Source organism: Gigantopelta aegis, unplaced genomic scaffold (assembly GCF_016097555.1).
Source record: "Gigantopelta aegis isolate Gae_Host unplaced genomic scaffold, Gae_host_genome ctg2066_pilon_pilon:::debris, whole genome shotgun sequence".
In the NCBI taxonomy this organism is placed as follows: Eukaryota; Metazoa; Mollusca; class Gastropoda; order Neomphalida; family Peltospiridae; genus Gigantopelta; species Gigantopelta aegis.
Genome location: NW_024532839.1, coordinates 106,756 through 124,141, shown reverse-complemented (window position 1 = coordinate 124,141; position 17,386 = coordinate 106,756). Strand labels below are relative to the sequence as shown.

Here is a 17,386-nt window from a genome sequence, read left to right as displayed (position 1 = left end):
ACAATATTCAGCTACCCACTAATGTCTTCACTTGTTGTCCAGGAGTGATTTTGTAGAGCTACACCAAGTTCAGAGCAATCCTTATATCAGGAGGAGCTCCTGAGAGAGAGGAGAGAGGATTACGATAAAGTGAGGAGAGAGGCGTATTTTCTCGGAGAGAGGAGAGTGCAGAGAGAGGAGAGAGAGGATTATGATAGAGTATCCCTTGTATTTAGTTGCAAAGAGACCAGGGGACACGAGTACCTGAAGGACATAAAGCGAGGTGACTCCTAAACTACTTTGGGAGAGAGAGAGGAGAGAAAGAGAGGTGGGAAGAGAGAAGAGGGAGTGGATGACCAATTGCACCTCGGAGACGAGAGAGAGAGCTCAGGGAGATATCTTGTCCTTTTAATAATATCTTTGCTTATAGCAAGACTTCTCTATAAACACTTACACCGACTTATAGAGAGCATGAATGAGGAGAACAGGAGGGAGAGAGAGAGAGAGAGAGAGAGAGAAGAGAGAGAGAGAGAGAGAGAGAGAGAGATGAGAGGAAGAGCGAGATGGTTTTTGGAGGAGAGAGATAGAGAGAGAGAGAGAGGAGGGAGAGGGGGGAGCTGAGAGAGCAGACAAAATTTACCGAGAGGTAATATATTCCAAGAGAGAATGAAACATGAACAACAGATGCAACCTAATCTATAGGATCACAGGTGTTCTAATAAATTATATGGTCATCCATGATTGACAAATGTAATAAAAAACAAAACATGTAAAAGCATCTTACAATGTACATGATATACAATAATAATCATCAGTCACACTGTAATATAACCAGAGGCTTCAGTATGAAGTGTGTACATGACAACAGAGACAAAAATGGTAAACATTATAACAAAAACTGATTGATATTCATCCCCACCTATCACATCCCAATGTGGAAAATTGAATTTGGTTAACTAGACAGTGTAACTGAACCATCCTTGGTCTATACTTATAGAAGTTGGCGTGGTCATTAGATAATATTCAGTAGTTCTTTACCATTATGGTCACTGTAGTCATGTATTGCAGTGGCAACCAAGAGAGTTTTAGATCATGTTTGAAAGCAGTTAGCATTTGAATATAAGAGATTACAAATAATTTATTGTACCATTTGGTAACAGTTAACAGATTGAATACAAGAAGTATTCCCAAGAAGATAAAATGACACTAGCGATCTTGACCTTTGTCATACATTACAAGTCAAAGATAATCTATTAGCAAAACCTAGCTAGTCTTTGAATGGGTCTATGTGTGTACTGGTCTGAGTCCTAAATCTTAAACCAAAACTCACAAACAGTAGACATTGCTACAACATCACCAGGTGATCTGAAAGTATTTATAATACAGTAGTGGTCAACTGACATTTTTTATGTTATTAGTGGTGGTGAGTAAGGAAGCTCTCCCATTGACCACCAGAAACCCATCACAAGGTCATGTATTGCAGCCATATTATAAACTGCTATAGTAAACTATTACATATATATATTTATATATATAGTAATAGTATATGTAAATATGTAATTCATCATTATAATACATATGGTAATTTCTTCTAACCCACTCAAAAACATTGTTAAACTTGTGTATCTATCAGAAACAATCCTCTTCCTCATCATTCTCATAATGGGCTATTGTTGTTTTTAAATCACATCAGGATTCGTTGCATTTTTAGAGTGCCATTAATTGTGAATATAGTTAAATAGATAAAGACAAACATATTTTTTAAAGACCACACAGTTTTAAAGAATGACACAGCTTTAGCAATAAATATATTTTGCTCACTTTGAGGTCTAGATGGAATATATTAAGACAATGTAAGTGTTCGACTCCTTCTAACAATTGCAAAAACAACATTGCGGCCTTGTCTTCTGGGAGAGGGTCAACAGCGATCATACGACACAACTCTCCACCGTAGCTCTGAGAGAGAGAGAGAGAGAGGAGGAGAGAGAGAGGTGCGAGGGGATGAGAGAGCGAGAGAGGAATGAGAGAAGAGAGAGAGGGAGAGATAGAGAGAGAGAGAGACAGAGAGAGAGAGAGCACAACTGAGAGGAGTTAATTGAGCTATAACAATCACAGGAGACAACAGACATGGACGGTTGTCATAACAAGCAGGAGGATAACTAATGGATGTTCTGTTAATTGAAAGTGGTAGCTAATGTTGGAACATGAGAAGAAATCCAGATATGTAACAACTGTAACCACATTATCATACATGGAGTGATAGAATTAGAACAAACTATTAAACTATCATTTAGTGTTAAGGTAACCAATGAACTAGCTAAAGAGAAACTATTAACTAGTTTAAACAAACATACCAAAATCATAAAGAATGACAACAACATTCATCTTGAATGCTAAATCACAATAACAGACTAAGTCAACTGACTGAGTTAGTCTAAGAAACTTCACAGTTTCAATGTACCAGTATTGTACCAATAGTTTAACAAACAGTAGTTGTTAACAGACAAGTAACACCTAATCATAGTTCTATTATATCTTAAGTGTTCAGCACAAACAGTATACATAAAACATGATTTAGTCTATAGAATGCTATACAAGCGTGCTCTTTTAGCATAATAACAGCAAAGGATGATTTCTGGCAACATACACTCGGTAATGCTGACATATTATTAAAATGGTGGTGGTAATGACCAGTGTATGATCACTTACAATTCTAAGATGGAGTATCATCTCTCGTGTTTGACTCAAAGACTTCGCGCACTTATGCTTGATTCTATGATGCCCCATTGACTGTCTCATCCATCAATCTCTACAATGAATATCATCTCGACATGCTTTGCCTCCCCACGTCCTTCTGAGGAAATTTTGCTGCATTACTGGTCACCCACTGGACTTCTCTGTAACGCGGTTTAACTATGGCAAATTTGCCTCTGTGGTTAATAAATAATAAAGTAGTGTGATAGCATCTCGCCAATGTAAATTTAACTATCTTTCGCGAGCAGTACAAAACAATCTCCTTATTTCAGATACTTACCTTCCTAACTCTTGTCCAACTTCATAGAGGTCTTCTAGAAGTTCCTTTCTTACAAGACGTTCGACTCTACGTAGGACATCTCTCTTCTGTTGCAATAAATCCCGAACTCTGAGGAAAGTTTAACGAATTACTACAATACTCCCACTATTGTTATTTCTTGACTGTCTTGACTGATATGGATAATAGTAATACTACTTAATTCTAAAAGCCTTTATAAACTACGTGCCAACAAGGGCCCAGACCCTACTAATATTGGGATTTTGATTAGCAGGGTCCAACCTATCGGCCAACCTTAAAGACGTATCCGTATACTCCAACACGCCCTATTAGTATACGGAACCCGTTGATACTATTTTTATACTCGATTATGTCATTTTAAGTAATCCTGTTTACCGAAAGAACGAAGAAACCTCGGCAGATTTTGGTTTGCTGCTCCATTTGCACTAGCTCTTTTCGATAAGATTTTAGAAAATTTAACTTGTAAAAGTCTTTAAAATCATGGGAAAAGGTAATTAAAGTACAGTAGGACATATTTGTGTGAATTGATTTGTCGTTTATGCTTGAAAATAACCGGCAAATCTCTGCGAAAGTAGAGATGCCAAATGATTGCGGACTATTTTACGATAAATATTCCTCTTTTTATTCTCAGAGAAACTGTCCTTATATCAGAACAGTGCTCAGAAAGCACACCTTTCAAGGAGGATCAGGTGATCCCTAAAGGGTGAGTTATTGTATAAAGTGACGCCTCATTTTACGTATATAATCTATATTTTGCAGTCAGTAGAACACGACATTGTGAGTTTTAATCACGTCATTCCTAACAACCTGCGAGAGTTCTCATTGTCCCATCTCCCAAGGCTTCATTCGAAAAAAAGAATCCAATATGGGGTACATTGGATTCACAAAGGATGCTTGCATGACCTCGCCTCCAATCACATATTCTGAAGAGAAACACGGCTTTTTCTGATTCCAATGTCTCGTTTGTGAGTGCAGTCAAAGGAAGGGATCGCAGTGTTGTTGTGACTCTCTCAGATGATTTACCAAATCAAGCAGTTTGTACGCACCGAATTGAGAAGGGTGTTTTGATAACGGCTTGGAAAAATGAGCGAAACAATTATCTCCATCTCTGGAGTCCCTTGGTGATCAAGTTGTGCTTTCTTACTGCCGGCACATTTCCGTAAATGTCCTGGTGGGAGGGGTAATGCTTCAGGGGGTGGAGCATCCTATACATATGCTACTAGCAGTGAAATGCAGTATTCGTGGGTTACTGGGGCCAGTGGAGGAAGTGGAAGTATCTTTGGTGGATATGCTGGGGGTGGAGATGATGACGATCCTTGGAAGCAACGTCGTCAAATTGACATGACCCCAAGTCATTATATTGAGAATTTTGACATCCTTGAGGATCTTGATGAAATGACTGCTGACCATATTGCGTAATGATATCTTTCCAGACATTGGTTTTGGCTTGGACGGTCTGCCTTCACTTGATGCAGTCTTTAATAAGGATCCCAGTGCAATGTCCTCATGGAAGACCCCTCCGATCCAGCCCCTATGACACCTGCTCCAACTACCCCTGCTTCACATTATGTGCCTAGCACACCCACACACTTATCAATGGTAAGTTCTCCTGCTCCTACTCAAGCCGCCAGGTCCGATATTGAGGACTTGCTACAAATTCAGCAGATGATGAGGGCTCCTAACACTCCTGTTCAAAAGCCTCAGCAGTCATCAACTCCAGGATATTTATCAGCTCCTAATACTCTTCTTGGACAGACTCTCCTCTGTACCCCCACCCCAACTTCGTCTGAGGTACACCAACCAAGTCAACCCGTCCTCTGTACCAACTCAACCAACTCAACCTATTATACCTTTAAATTTCTTTGATACCGCCATGTACAGAGATTTTGCTGCAAAGAGTCTTGTTATCACCATCTCAGTTAAAAAAGACTCTAAAGATAACACCTTGCTTTATCAAGCTCTGCAACATTGTTGTAGTCTATACTCAAAATATCAGACTGGTCTACAACATTCATATAATTTTGCCTGTAGCAGTTCAGTCAAAAGCTAAGCTCTGTTCTATGGCCGTGGAACTATCCGGGAGTCTACGCTTTACTATGCCTGAAGACTGTGAGTAAAAAATTGGTTTTGTGACATTCTTTGATTTTTTCTTTAGGCGTTTCTTTGTCTGAGTGGATGGAGAAGAACAACCACTCCAATGATGTTCGGTCACGTCAAACTAATCCTACAGCAGATTGTAAATACTCTGGTTATCCTTTTTCAAGGTCCCAACGATCTCTGTTTTTGGGGTAGCTATCAAGGTATAATGAAATGTTGTGTTTTGAAATTAACATAATGTAATTTTTATTAGTTTTTGTGGCATCCAATAAGCAGGTTTACTTGTATATTGACTTTGAGAAGTCTCTTGCCATCCAAAAAGTTAATAGTTCATATTATATTCTTAAATTTATTGGTACTGATCATATAGGCTTATGCTGTAAATGGTACAATGACTACCCACGTTCAGAAGATTGCCGTCTCTTGGCTGAGCTTTACAACTCTCTGTTGAAACCAATTGTCCAGAAAGATATGACTTGGGTTAGTATTGTGTAACTTTTCTCTCTCACTTTTCACACTCACCTTACAGATCTCCCCACAGTTGAGCCAAATTTTACTCACCTTTGAACAGCTTACTGCCGTGCCATCTGAATGTGTGCGTCAAATGGTTGTTGTAGCTCGTGTGCTAGGAGAGAGAAGGATTTGTAAACTTCAAGTCGAGCTTACACTTATGCAGTGTACAGTCTATGCAGTGGAACATGAGCCTGTTTCTAGCGCTCTACAAGTTCTGGGAAAAGTGGTATGTTTTTATTGTCATAATTTCTAATTAGTTATTGTAATTGTATTTTATTTTTAAGGTCCAGTCAGCATTGCTAGTTTATGGGCTGTTCTACATGCTAATGGATCTCAGGTTAACATGACAGAGATCTGTGCTCGTGAAGGCCAGAACACTTTTTTCTTGGTTCCTAATCCACCAAATCAACCACTTATGCCTGGAGCTTTGTATATTGGAAATGTTGAAGATCGTTACAATTGTTCCTGTTGTTACCTTTATTGTCATTATCATATTTGTATTTTTGTAAATTGCTGTGGTCAACCTTCGTATTTAATAAGTTTATTATTAATTTTATTATTATCCTGTTGTTACCTTTATTATCATTATTTGTATTTGTATTTTTGTAAATTGTTGAAGATCGTTACAATTGTTCCTGTTGTTACCTTTATTATCATTATCATATTTGTATTTTTGTAAATTGCCGTGGTCAACCTTCGTGTTTAATAAGTTTATTATTAATTTTATAAGTATTTTAATTAGAGGGTGTGACTTTTACATAACGACCTCCCAAAACGTCAGAAAGCTCCCTACAACTGAATTCCCCTATTCTTTAATTTGTTGTAGTTGCTATTTAATATATATGTACTTTGCGTACGTGTGTGTTTTTAAGTTTCCCGGTGTATAAAATCGTAGCTGTGTTGTAATGATTCCAGTTGTAAAGGTTATCGAAAGCGCTCAGGCGATGGGTGATGGTGGGTAGTGGTAGCAACAAAGATAAGACGATAGAACAATTTCAGAGGCAAGATTCAGGTTTTGTATCCGCTTCACAGACTCCAGTTACTCCTTCGCAGTACGATATACACGGTCATCCAACTATCGCTAATCACCTTCCTACTATTCACGAAGGGATGAACAGCGCAGCACGTCTTTTACAAGAGGTAAGTTTGTACGCGTGTGTATGTTGGGTTTAAACTTTCTTTTAAAGATGTTTTGACCACACAATATACATGTTAAGTACTTGTTTATGATGATACAATGCCAAGATGATGCCATAATATCATTAATTTTACAGCGCTTCATTTAAATGGGTTTAGCTTACATTACAATAATTATATTTGTCTTTTAATGTTCCCCCTTTGTACATCTGTTTCTCATATGAGAAATCTGTAGTCATTTTGTACCAAACGTGTGATAATTGAACTGCTTTTTAAGGAAAGAAGGGAAAGACCCATCACTAGAGTTATAGGTGGTTACCCATACTTTTCCCAACTCTTTATTCACTGAGATATTACTCTCCTTTCTTTACACTATGTTAGGGTAATAGACTCTCATCTCAGTCTCAGGATCAATCTGTACATCATGAAGATATATCCGGTATTCGACCTTCACGTCCGACAACATTATCACCACATGCTCCTCCCCCTGTCCCATACAATGGTGACAGTATGACACCTTTAACTCCTGGAAAGTATTGAGACACTTAAATGAAAACTCTGACAATTGCCTGACAATTTGCAAGAAATCATAGCAAGAAGAGCTGAAGATATTGTTAAAGAGGTTGTTCCAAACACTCCCATTGAAGAGGCTCATTTACCAACGTATTCAAAGCTGAGGACGAAGTATTATTGTCACCATACCTCTTACCTCTACAACAACACGTCATGTACCCCATAGAGAGGGTAAGCCAATTTTGTTTATGTATGCAAGTATGTCATTTTATAGAGGACAGGAAATTTATTGTGTAGTTTCAAAAATTTGTTTGTTTAAAAAAACATCTCACCCATATAAGGAGATTAAGGATGTTATCCCATTATCATAGTGACACTGAAAGTTTGTGCCAAGAAACAAAACAATTACTCTGGACATGTTATTGCATGAAAACATAAAACCACTTTAACATTTATTATATTCTCTTTAGGAATCTCTTTGTCCTGGCAATGATGGCTATTATTACGAAATAAGGGACTATAATCGTGTGGATGACGAGATTCTTGGCGAGGGTGGATTCGTACAGTCTATGCCTGTTCTGATAAATTCTATGATACATTGTTTGCTATTAAATGCAATAATCAAAGCACAGATGATAAAGTGATGACTATGAATCAAGAATGCAGTATGCTTCATGGACTTGCCCATGATCATATCACACAATGTGGGGAGCTTTTGTTGATGATTATGGACCAAATCATCATCGAGGCAAAATATGGAAAAATGCTTATGGAGTGTGCCACAAGTGAGTGCCTGTTTTTTTCTCAATGTTTATTGTTAGTTGTTTCGTATTATTTAGTTCATAAGTTTGGACTGTGTTTTAATAGTTAATAGTAAATGTTTAAATGAGTGATAGTCCTTTAACTGATATATAGATTGGGTAGTGGTCTATTATGTCTGGGCTGCCATTGTCTCATCCTGTTAGGAGTTTGAAATGAATAGGATGTGTTTATAGTAGAGCATCCTCTCTTTTAATACGATATGTTTTGTTATTTTGAACTTGCTCTGCATTGATAACCTTTAGAGTTGTTTTCTGTACATCTGTTCATCTGTGCTGTTTTCCTTTATATGGTCAATGGAACAGTGTATACTATCAAAGCTTGTTTACTGCATTACAGTTATCTTTCTCTTTATAATAGCACCAATGTCTAATTTTGTCTTGCTTCCTTTCTTTAGACGGTAGTCTTAGTGACTTACTTATTGATCCTGACAACAAACCAACCTTTAGGACTCCAGTGGATCAATCACTTTTTTACTTACAACAAATTCTCTTTGCTGTCCACTATCTCCATCAATGGTCTATTCTACCACCGTGACTAAAATGTGAGTTATATACATCAGATATACATTGTTCATATTAGTAGTAGACTTTACAATATAATTAAGACATTCCTTAACTTTTGAGTTATTCCTGGTAGCTGTAACTTCCTCATTCCTGCCATAGTAAGGCTTTACAGAATGATAGTATCAGGGGAAGACCATGATAGATAAGATAATTAACAGGACTTTGATGTCATCATAATATTATTATTATTATGAGTTAATATTAGACTTTCTATCTATTGTGACTTCCTTGCAGGTAAAAACATCTTAGTTTTTAATGAAGGACGTATTGTGAAGTTAACTGATTTTGGTAGTTCTGTAAGACTTGGTGAATTACATGGTCGTGAAATGAGGCATCTGGATGGCTGCACACCCAATTTCTCAGCTCCTGAGGTAGCTATATTAGTTATATTATAGTTATTGTACATGGTAATATATTTATAGATTGTTCGTAGCTGTGGACTGCTTCATTTAGTGCTGATGTGTGAGAGTGTGATGTGTATTTTAGTTGAAATGTTGACCGGTGTCCTGCCTTGGTGTTTTGAATCTAATCTTGAACAATACAACGTCATTTGTTGGTATGTGTTTAATGACTGGAAGGGGTAGCTTAGATGTTGAAAAGTGATTATTTCTTTTGTCCTTAAGGTTGGTCATTATAATGACAACTGAGGAGTATTTCAAGCGTCTCATACCTTATGAAGACTTACAGTTAGATGATGATATGGTGACATTGTTCCGAACAGTTTTAAAGAAAGATCCCAAAAGTCGACCAACAGCATTGGAACTATTGCCCACCATCTGATCAAAGATGGTATGAGAACACACACACACAAAAGTAGTAAAAGAAGAAAGTAGTTTAACTATAATCACCAGCTGCAATTTGATGAAAGGACTCCCTTTGTTTATGACATCATAGTTCTAATATACTATTATAGGTTTAGTATACTATTTATATTTCTGATATACTATTTTTAGTCAAAGGGGATTGGTAGATGAACACTGAAAATGATTAGTGCTATTTTAGTAATAGAACTCCTTCCCTATAGCAAGCATCATCAATAATTTTAAGAATTCATGAGCTGTGAGATAAACTGCAACTTTGACAAAATGTTTAATAAACATGTTCTCAATTTCCCACTAGCTCATGAATATGAGAAAGTTTTTGATGAATATCAACATGATGGCTATGAAGCCACACCCCCACCTCCTCCAATAGATGAAGTATCTGCACCCACTTGTGATACCACAGGTAAACATACAATCAACTATTTTAATATTTTAAAATAATCTCCTAATAGAAGCTGATAATACTTGTCTTCCATCTCGTATATCATTTGATAGTGGAAAAGGCTCTTCAACTGAGACATCATCATCAAATATTTCATCTCCAAGTTCAGTTGGAAGTGGGAGTACTTTCTCATCAAGTGAGTGGTTGGGTCTACTACGTTTACAAATAATGAATTATAAAGTGAGTTGGGAATTTTACTACGTCATAAATTGTTGTAGGATTGTAATGCAAACAAACATGTGTCAGCAGCTGTAATTCAATAATCTCTTTTGTCTTTCGTAGGAATAACTATGGATCGGCACCAGTCTGTTCCTAACACATCTAATCAAACATCCAATTTAGAAAACCTTGAGACCAAATTAAATGCGATAAGACTAGAACTTGATAAAAGTGACCACGCTCTTCCTACATCTGTCACACACAGCTTAAGTGCACCATCAGATTTTGGTTGTTGGGAAGAGCGGTTTCATTTTCATGGGAGAATCTGATGATGAAAAAGACGGCCCTTCCAGTAAGACTATTTCCCCAATAATATTATATTAGAATTATGTATGATTTAATAATGATGTCATGTTCATTGTTCTTTCTTTTAGATGGACAGAACTTAATGTCAATGCGTGTTCTCAAAAGAACAGCATCAGCACAGTATGTCAGTAATGGTAGGATTATGCTATATGTGTGTGTGGTGTGTGTTAATATATATATATATTATATATATGTGGACATTATGTAAACCTGCTAATGAGGGAATTGTAAGAGATATCACTCAGTGTGGATATCTTTTACAAACTTCCTAGGTTTATATAATGCATATAGGATCAATTAACTACGATATAAATTATGATGAGATACATAGTGACCTGCCACTATTGCTCTATAATGTAGCATGTGACTTTTAAATTTCTAGTTATAACACTTGTAAACCTGACAGAATGATAAACCTTGCCATCAGGTCCATTATGAACCTGCTGCTTTGCTGTTTAAACTTGTCAAGTCCTATATTTTCAAATATTAATCTACTAGAACCACCATCCATTCAAAATGTGTGGGCTATGAATCTCATTATATAATATTACACACACACACACACACACCACACACACACACACACAATCAATAGGTGTAGAGAGAGAGAGTTCAAAGTATTTATTACCTTTATTCATATAGGTCCAGAAGCTGATTCACCTGAGGGTCGGCGCACTAGTCGAAGTCTCCCTCCAGGAGTAGTTGAAACACCACTTCCTTCATCTCATAATGTTATGATGTCTGTTGGTACACAAACAAATTTCAGTCCTACGATAGAGAGTAGGCCTTTGTTTCTGTTACTCAGACAAGTTCTTATTATAACTCACCCAGAAATTACTTTTAAAGTAAGTAGCTCCTTCTTCTCTTTTTGTACATGATAGTAGTACAATTATTGAACTTGCCCTTTCAAATTTTCAAAAAGAAAAATTGAAAGAAAAAATTGCTTAATTTCCTAATAATTAGAATACTTTTCTTTTTTCCAGATAATTAAAATAATTCAATCAAGTGCTCAAAAGTCTAAATTATTAATTGATTCCCTAAACTCATGGACTTTGTTGTACAAACAATACTCTTATAATTGTTTATCTCTTTTTGTGTACAAGAGTATAAAAATCTTTCTCACTTTCTTTCTCTACTTTTCATTGTTCTTATTATTTGTATCTGTTTTGTCAATTTAAGTGATAAATTTTTTATATTTTGTTATTTTTTTCATATATTGTGTCTGTTGGAACAAATGAAATATCTTGTATCTTCTCTTCGTTGTAAGGGGAGGACCGTGATGACTTAAATTATTAATTGATTATCTAATTCAACAATTTTCAGTTTTTCCTCTTCTATGGCTTCTTGTAACCATGTCATGTGAGCCTCAACTTCAGCTGCACGAGATTGCCTATGCCAAAAACCTAACCACCATGACTGAAAACCTTCCTAAGGCGAAGGTCAGATTGATTGGAGAGAGATAAAATCTTACAAGATTCCATTTTTTTTTGCTCTTCATGTTGTAATAATTCAGGATAATTCATTTCTATCGCTTTATGCTTTCTCCATAGTTCAAATTTATCAAAAGTATATTGTCCTGTAAGAAAGATTGTGAGCCAACTATACTATTAGTCTCATTCTCAAGCTCCCTTGACATTGGAATGAGACTATTGTCCTATGTCAGGTTGCAATAACTCACCTCCAATTCCTGCTACAAATCCTGACAAGCTTGTAAGCAAAAAGTGACCTTACACCCATTTTCTAACTCAGATATAATAAGATATATGTACAATGTGCTCCACCCACTCACTTGATAATATAGCTATCACTGTCCCCTATCATTAAACCACTAATACTGCTAGCAAGGTAGTCACGTGAAAGTAATGGGTGTGGCATATTTGTGACTCTATAACTTTAACCACCCAATAAACGAGTCCCTATTGTAAAGAATAGTAGTCATTTGAAGTATAATTTCAATGTACCTAAAAATGAAGCCATTGTCACTGCAAAATTAGCTCCTAAAGATATTGCATATACATGTGAAGGCAGGTTCCTATACGCAGCTATTCCCAGACCCAGAATGGAACCACATGCTCCAGCGGCTGCTGCTCCTTGTAATATTGGTACAGCTATTGTTGGATGTTTCTTTGATTGGGAATAAATATTACCACATACAAACCCAGTAACTCCTACATTAAAAATATATAATATAAAATAACAATCTTGTATTACCAGCAAATATTATCTTCTTCCAATGAATACTGGGCATAATATTATTATTCTAATAATAAGTATAGCAAAGATTTCAATTTTACTATTACTGAGCCATTCACTGCACTGATAATTAGAAATACTACTGAAATACTCCTGGGTAAGGAAATGGATGGAGCCAGAGCTGCCTACAGAAGTAGGATGAGTATTGTCTCACCACATGTTGGAAACAAAGTTTTGGCTTATCAAAGAGTATTTCAGGTAACTTATTCACATAATAGTTATCCTAATTAACGCACACTATGTTTATTAAACAATACTTACATTAATACTTTCTTTCCCAATTGTTAGAAACCAGATGGTCTGCCAGTATTTTAAAGGGCAAACACGATGTTCGATTATACAGGTATAAATAGTTTGTTGTCTGATCCATTAACATTTGTTGTTTATTCCAGAGGGTAATAATGGTATTTAGTGTGTTTGGGTTGGGCATTGCCTACTTCTCTATATACCAAATGGGCAACTGGTCAGATGACAAAGAAAGAACCTGCTGACTAACTAACCACTAGACTTTGTAGTTCATTATATGTGACATCAGTACTAGAGTTCTAAAATATGTATTATTATTATTATTGAAAAGGTTCTGAACCAATATTATCATGGTAAGACTACTGTACAAAATAATATAATAGATTCAATTTAAAAAATAAATTAACAAATAAAATACTTTTAAAAAGTTTACGAACAACACCCAAATCGCCTTCGACCCGCTTGCATTTGCGAGACAATGCTCCATTGGTTAATGTCAGGATCATAACACTCAACTGAGCTGCAGTAAACAGAGCCAGTATAACCACCCAAGGCAAACAGCTTCTTACCAACAACAGCCATACCAACTCCACTTCGTGGTTCAGTCATGTCGGCTACAAAACTCCACGAGTCTTTCTCAGGGTCGTAAACCTCAGTAGAACAAAGACTGCGAGCACAGTCACACACACCAACAGCATATATAGATAGCCATTAACAACTCCCACTCCAGACATACATCGTGGAGAGTTCATATTACTGATCATTAACCATTTATCAGTATGTAGATTGTACATTTTCACACGAGGCAAGATCAGATGCTCCATCATATCCTCCAATAATAAATAAACAATTATTAAGTAACCCGACAGACGACATACTACGAGGTGTATTCATTTCAGAAACATAGGACCAGGTATTGGTGTCAGGATTGTACTTCTCAACGCTTCGAAGACACCTGGAAAAAACCGTCATAGCCACCAATAGCATAGAGTGCACCACTAACAACAGCAGCAGAGACACTGCTTCTATTCTCATTTAAATCAGCCACTTGTATCCAGACATTTGTCCTAGGATCATAGCATTCTACTAATTTTAAAGCATCTTTACTATCTGATCCACCCACTGCATAAAGGAATCCATTCAATATACCAACGCCCACTCCTCGTCTTGCAGACAACATGGGAGTCAACTGTCTCCATGTATCTTTGGATGGATTATATTCCTCTACAGTATTAATTGTACACCTTCCTGGATGTGTCTCACCTCCGACAATGTAGATTAGAAGTCGTTGTGAGATGGATGGACGAGGAGCATAGGGATCAAAGCCAACAGGATTATGGTTGTCTTGAAAACTTCTCATCTGTGACGAAATCATCTGATGGATAGGATCATGTGGAAGAAACTTGTCGATAAGTTTCTTTTGTAACGCTCCATGAGGAAGTAAAGGAAGTTTAATGTATTGTAATAAGCTTGGCATATCCAGGCGTTGTTTATCACTATTGTGTTTGTACCACGACAATACAGCATCAATAATGTCTTCCTCAGATTGTACATTGATGTTGTCCGAGAGAATTAAAGCTTGGAGATGAGTAGATGTGATAGAGAGAAATTCTTCAGATTGTGCTACTTCTTGGAAATGTTCCAAAGTATAATGCCAAATCATTTCACTCAAAGATGAACAACCATGCAAGTCAGCATATTGAAATATTCCAAGACAATTTTCTGGATCAAGACGGACTCGTAGAAATTCACAGCATGCATCAACTACAGACGTTATCTGCAAAATAGATGGCTGCTATCCTAACAAACTCTGAACATTGGATTCTGTGATGTCCAACTTAGCTGTGTAGATGTATGCAAGAAGTTTTCTCGAGTGTAGATATCTCAATGTCATTAAGAATGATATGACTTTGGGTACTTTCCAAGTGAGCATTTGTAAACATGGCAAAAAAATAAGGGCTGCCAGCAGCCAATATAACTCGATGTGCAGGGAACTCATGACCATTCACAACTAATATTACATCACACAGATGTTTGGTCAGTGTAGAGTTGACTGAGAACATGAAGAATATTAAGTGGATGATCAAAACTTTGAAATGGAAGGGACTTGACTCAGGATGCATTGAGGGATGGATGGAGGTTGTAGAGGCTGCACTGGCTGTGAGGAATAAGTGAAGGGGGATGTTAGGAAGTAACAGTTATTAGCTTGACTTACCACCATTTGAAGTTACAGCCATCCTCAGTGGCCCTGAATAACTGAAATGTTATGTAAAAATCTGTAAATAACGGATGTATACACGTGAGTGTTGCTACAGTTTGCAAATGGGTGTGGCTCATTTGCTCAATAATTAATAACATTTATTAATAATTCTTGTACTCCACCTCTTTGACCAAAATAAGGTGAACTATTATTGTTACTATTTTTAACTAAGCAATAAACGGAATTATTCAAGCAGATTACTGATTACTAAAGGGTCTTGTTTGGGAAAAAATTTGGACTGCGTTGCGATACGTGGCACATGTTACGCCGACAGCATTAACGTCATCCTGTCTGCAGTCAGCCATTTGACACTACTGCAGGAAGTGGGTTCATAAGAGTGGTTGTGTCCCGAGTTTAGAGGGTGAAACCGAGATAGAATCAACCGCCTCTCCAACTCGTGAACTCCCTTTTTGTTTAAGGAAAAACAGGATCAGAAAAGAAAGAATGGGTAGTATTCTTAGTTTATTCAAAGGTCTTCTTGGAAAGAAAGAGATGAGAATCCTTATGGTGGGATTGGATGCAGCTGGGAAGACCACCATTTTGTATAAACTTAAATTGGGAGAGATTGTTACCACTATACCTACTATTGGTAAGGGTTACCCCAATTGTCAATTATACTCAATTTATCAACTTTCTTTGTATATACAGGTTTTAATGTAGAAACTGTTGAATATAAAAAAATCAGTTTTACTGTATGGGATGTTGGTGGTCAAGACAAGATCAGACCGCTCTGGAGGCACTACTTTCAAAATACACAAGGTATAACAAACTAGTTATCAAAAATATTCCGTAATAATGTGTCAGTTTTCAGTAATGATTTTCAATGTTTATTGAACTGTTCACACACACACATAGGACTAATATTTGTGGTAGACAGCAATGATAGGGAACGTATTGGAGAAGCTAAGGAAGAACTGACTAGAATGCTTGGAGAAGATGAACTGAGAGATTTGCCGTTCTGTTAATCTTTGCCAACAAACAGGTAACCCACATAATACACTATAACATAACTAAAAATAATTATATAAACAGGATTTGCCTAATGCTATGAACGCTGCTGAAGTCACAGACAAACTTGGCCTTCACTCGTTGCGTAATAGGACTTGGTACATTCAAGCAACATGTGCTACAAGTGGTGATGGTCTTTATGAAGGTCTAGACTGGCTTTCTAACGAGTTGAAAACATCAGTAAGTAGACTATTAAAAACACTGTTCTTTTTCTTCTAGTGATAGCTACCATCGAAACTGTTATAATAATGTCATGCACGATTAATTAATTATTGGCTCAATAATAATGTTTTTTTTTTGTACACGTCTTTAGTTGTACTATAAAAATAAATATCTTGTGCAAGTTATTTGTAAAAAGGTGTGTTATTCATTTTTTCACAAAGAATGTACGATATTATACGGATGATTAGTTTAAAGTAGGCGTGACAAAGTAATATTAATTAAAAAGGGCTGACGCCAACAATTTTATTGTTGAGTGAAGACTGAATAGATGCTTTTCTAAGAGTAGATACGGAGGAAAAACATAAACCAAGACGTGAAAGGATGTCTAAGGTAAGAAAGACTTATGAATGTGGCCTTTTCTCGATTGAATTATACGATAGCTATTTCACTCTACTTACTCAGATACCAGGTGCAACATCTCGTGGGGTAGCTTATTTGCCAAGTTTACGGACATTTTTACACCGTTTAAGGGCAACTTCAGCAACACCATCTACTTTAGCTCCCACCCTGTTGACAGCAACACACCCACCTCTAAATATCACTACTCTAGCCGATGTCTCTGGAGACCACAGTCAGCTACTAGCTATGAGATTTGAACGATCCCAATTTACTGGTACATTACTACATTGTTAACACTTGTGTGATTTACATTATCGTGCATTTATGTATGACTTTCCACCTGTTAGTAAGTGAATAACAAACTGGAGAGATTTCCTCACATTAAGGAGGAAGTTTGAAACAAATATTCACTGGTACACATGTAGAGTGGGTTGGTTCCCCTCTGTTATCTTTAACTAACTATTCAGTTTAATAAGTAGAGTACATATATTCTTTTATTGTTAGATGCACTACATCAACCAGATACTGTTGTCCAACTGGGACTACATCCTGGTCTAGAATTACCAGGTGCTACTGGTCCTGCTCTAGAAC

General features: G+C 36.7%; 1 protein-coding gene and 1 pseudogene across 1 annotated transcript; one reads left to right on the top strand and one right to left on the bottom strand.

Moving 5' to 3' along the window:
- Positions 1-13,395: 13,395 nt before the first annotated feature.
- On the bottom strand, positions 13,396-15,089 carry LOC121391305 (kelch-like protein 20). Its single transcript, XM_041522978.1, is given in 4 exon segments — positions 13,396-13,633; positions 13,829-13,929; positions 13,931-14,833; positions 14,835-15,089. Coding segments are annotated over 4 exon segments (1,497 nt in total).
- A 581-nt stretch (positions 15,090-15,670) lies between these two features.
- On the top strand, positions 15,671-17,353 carry LOC121391304 (annotated as a pseudogene).
- The last annotated feature ends 33 nt before the right edge of the window (positions 17,354-17,386 follow it).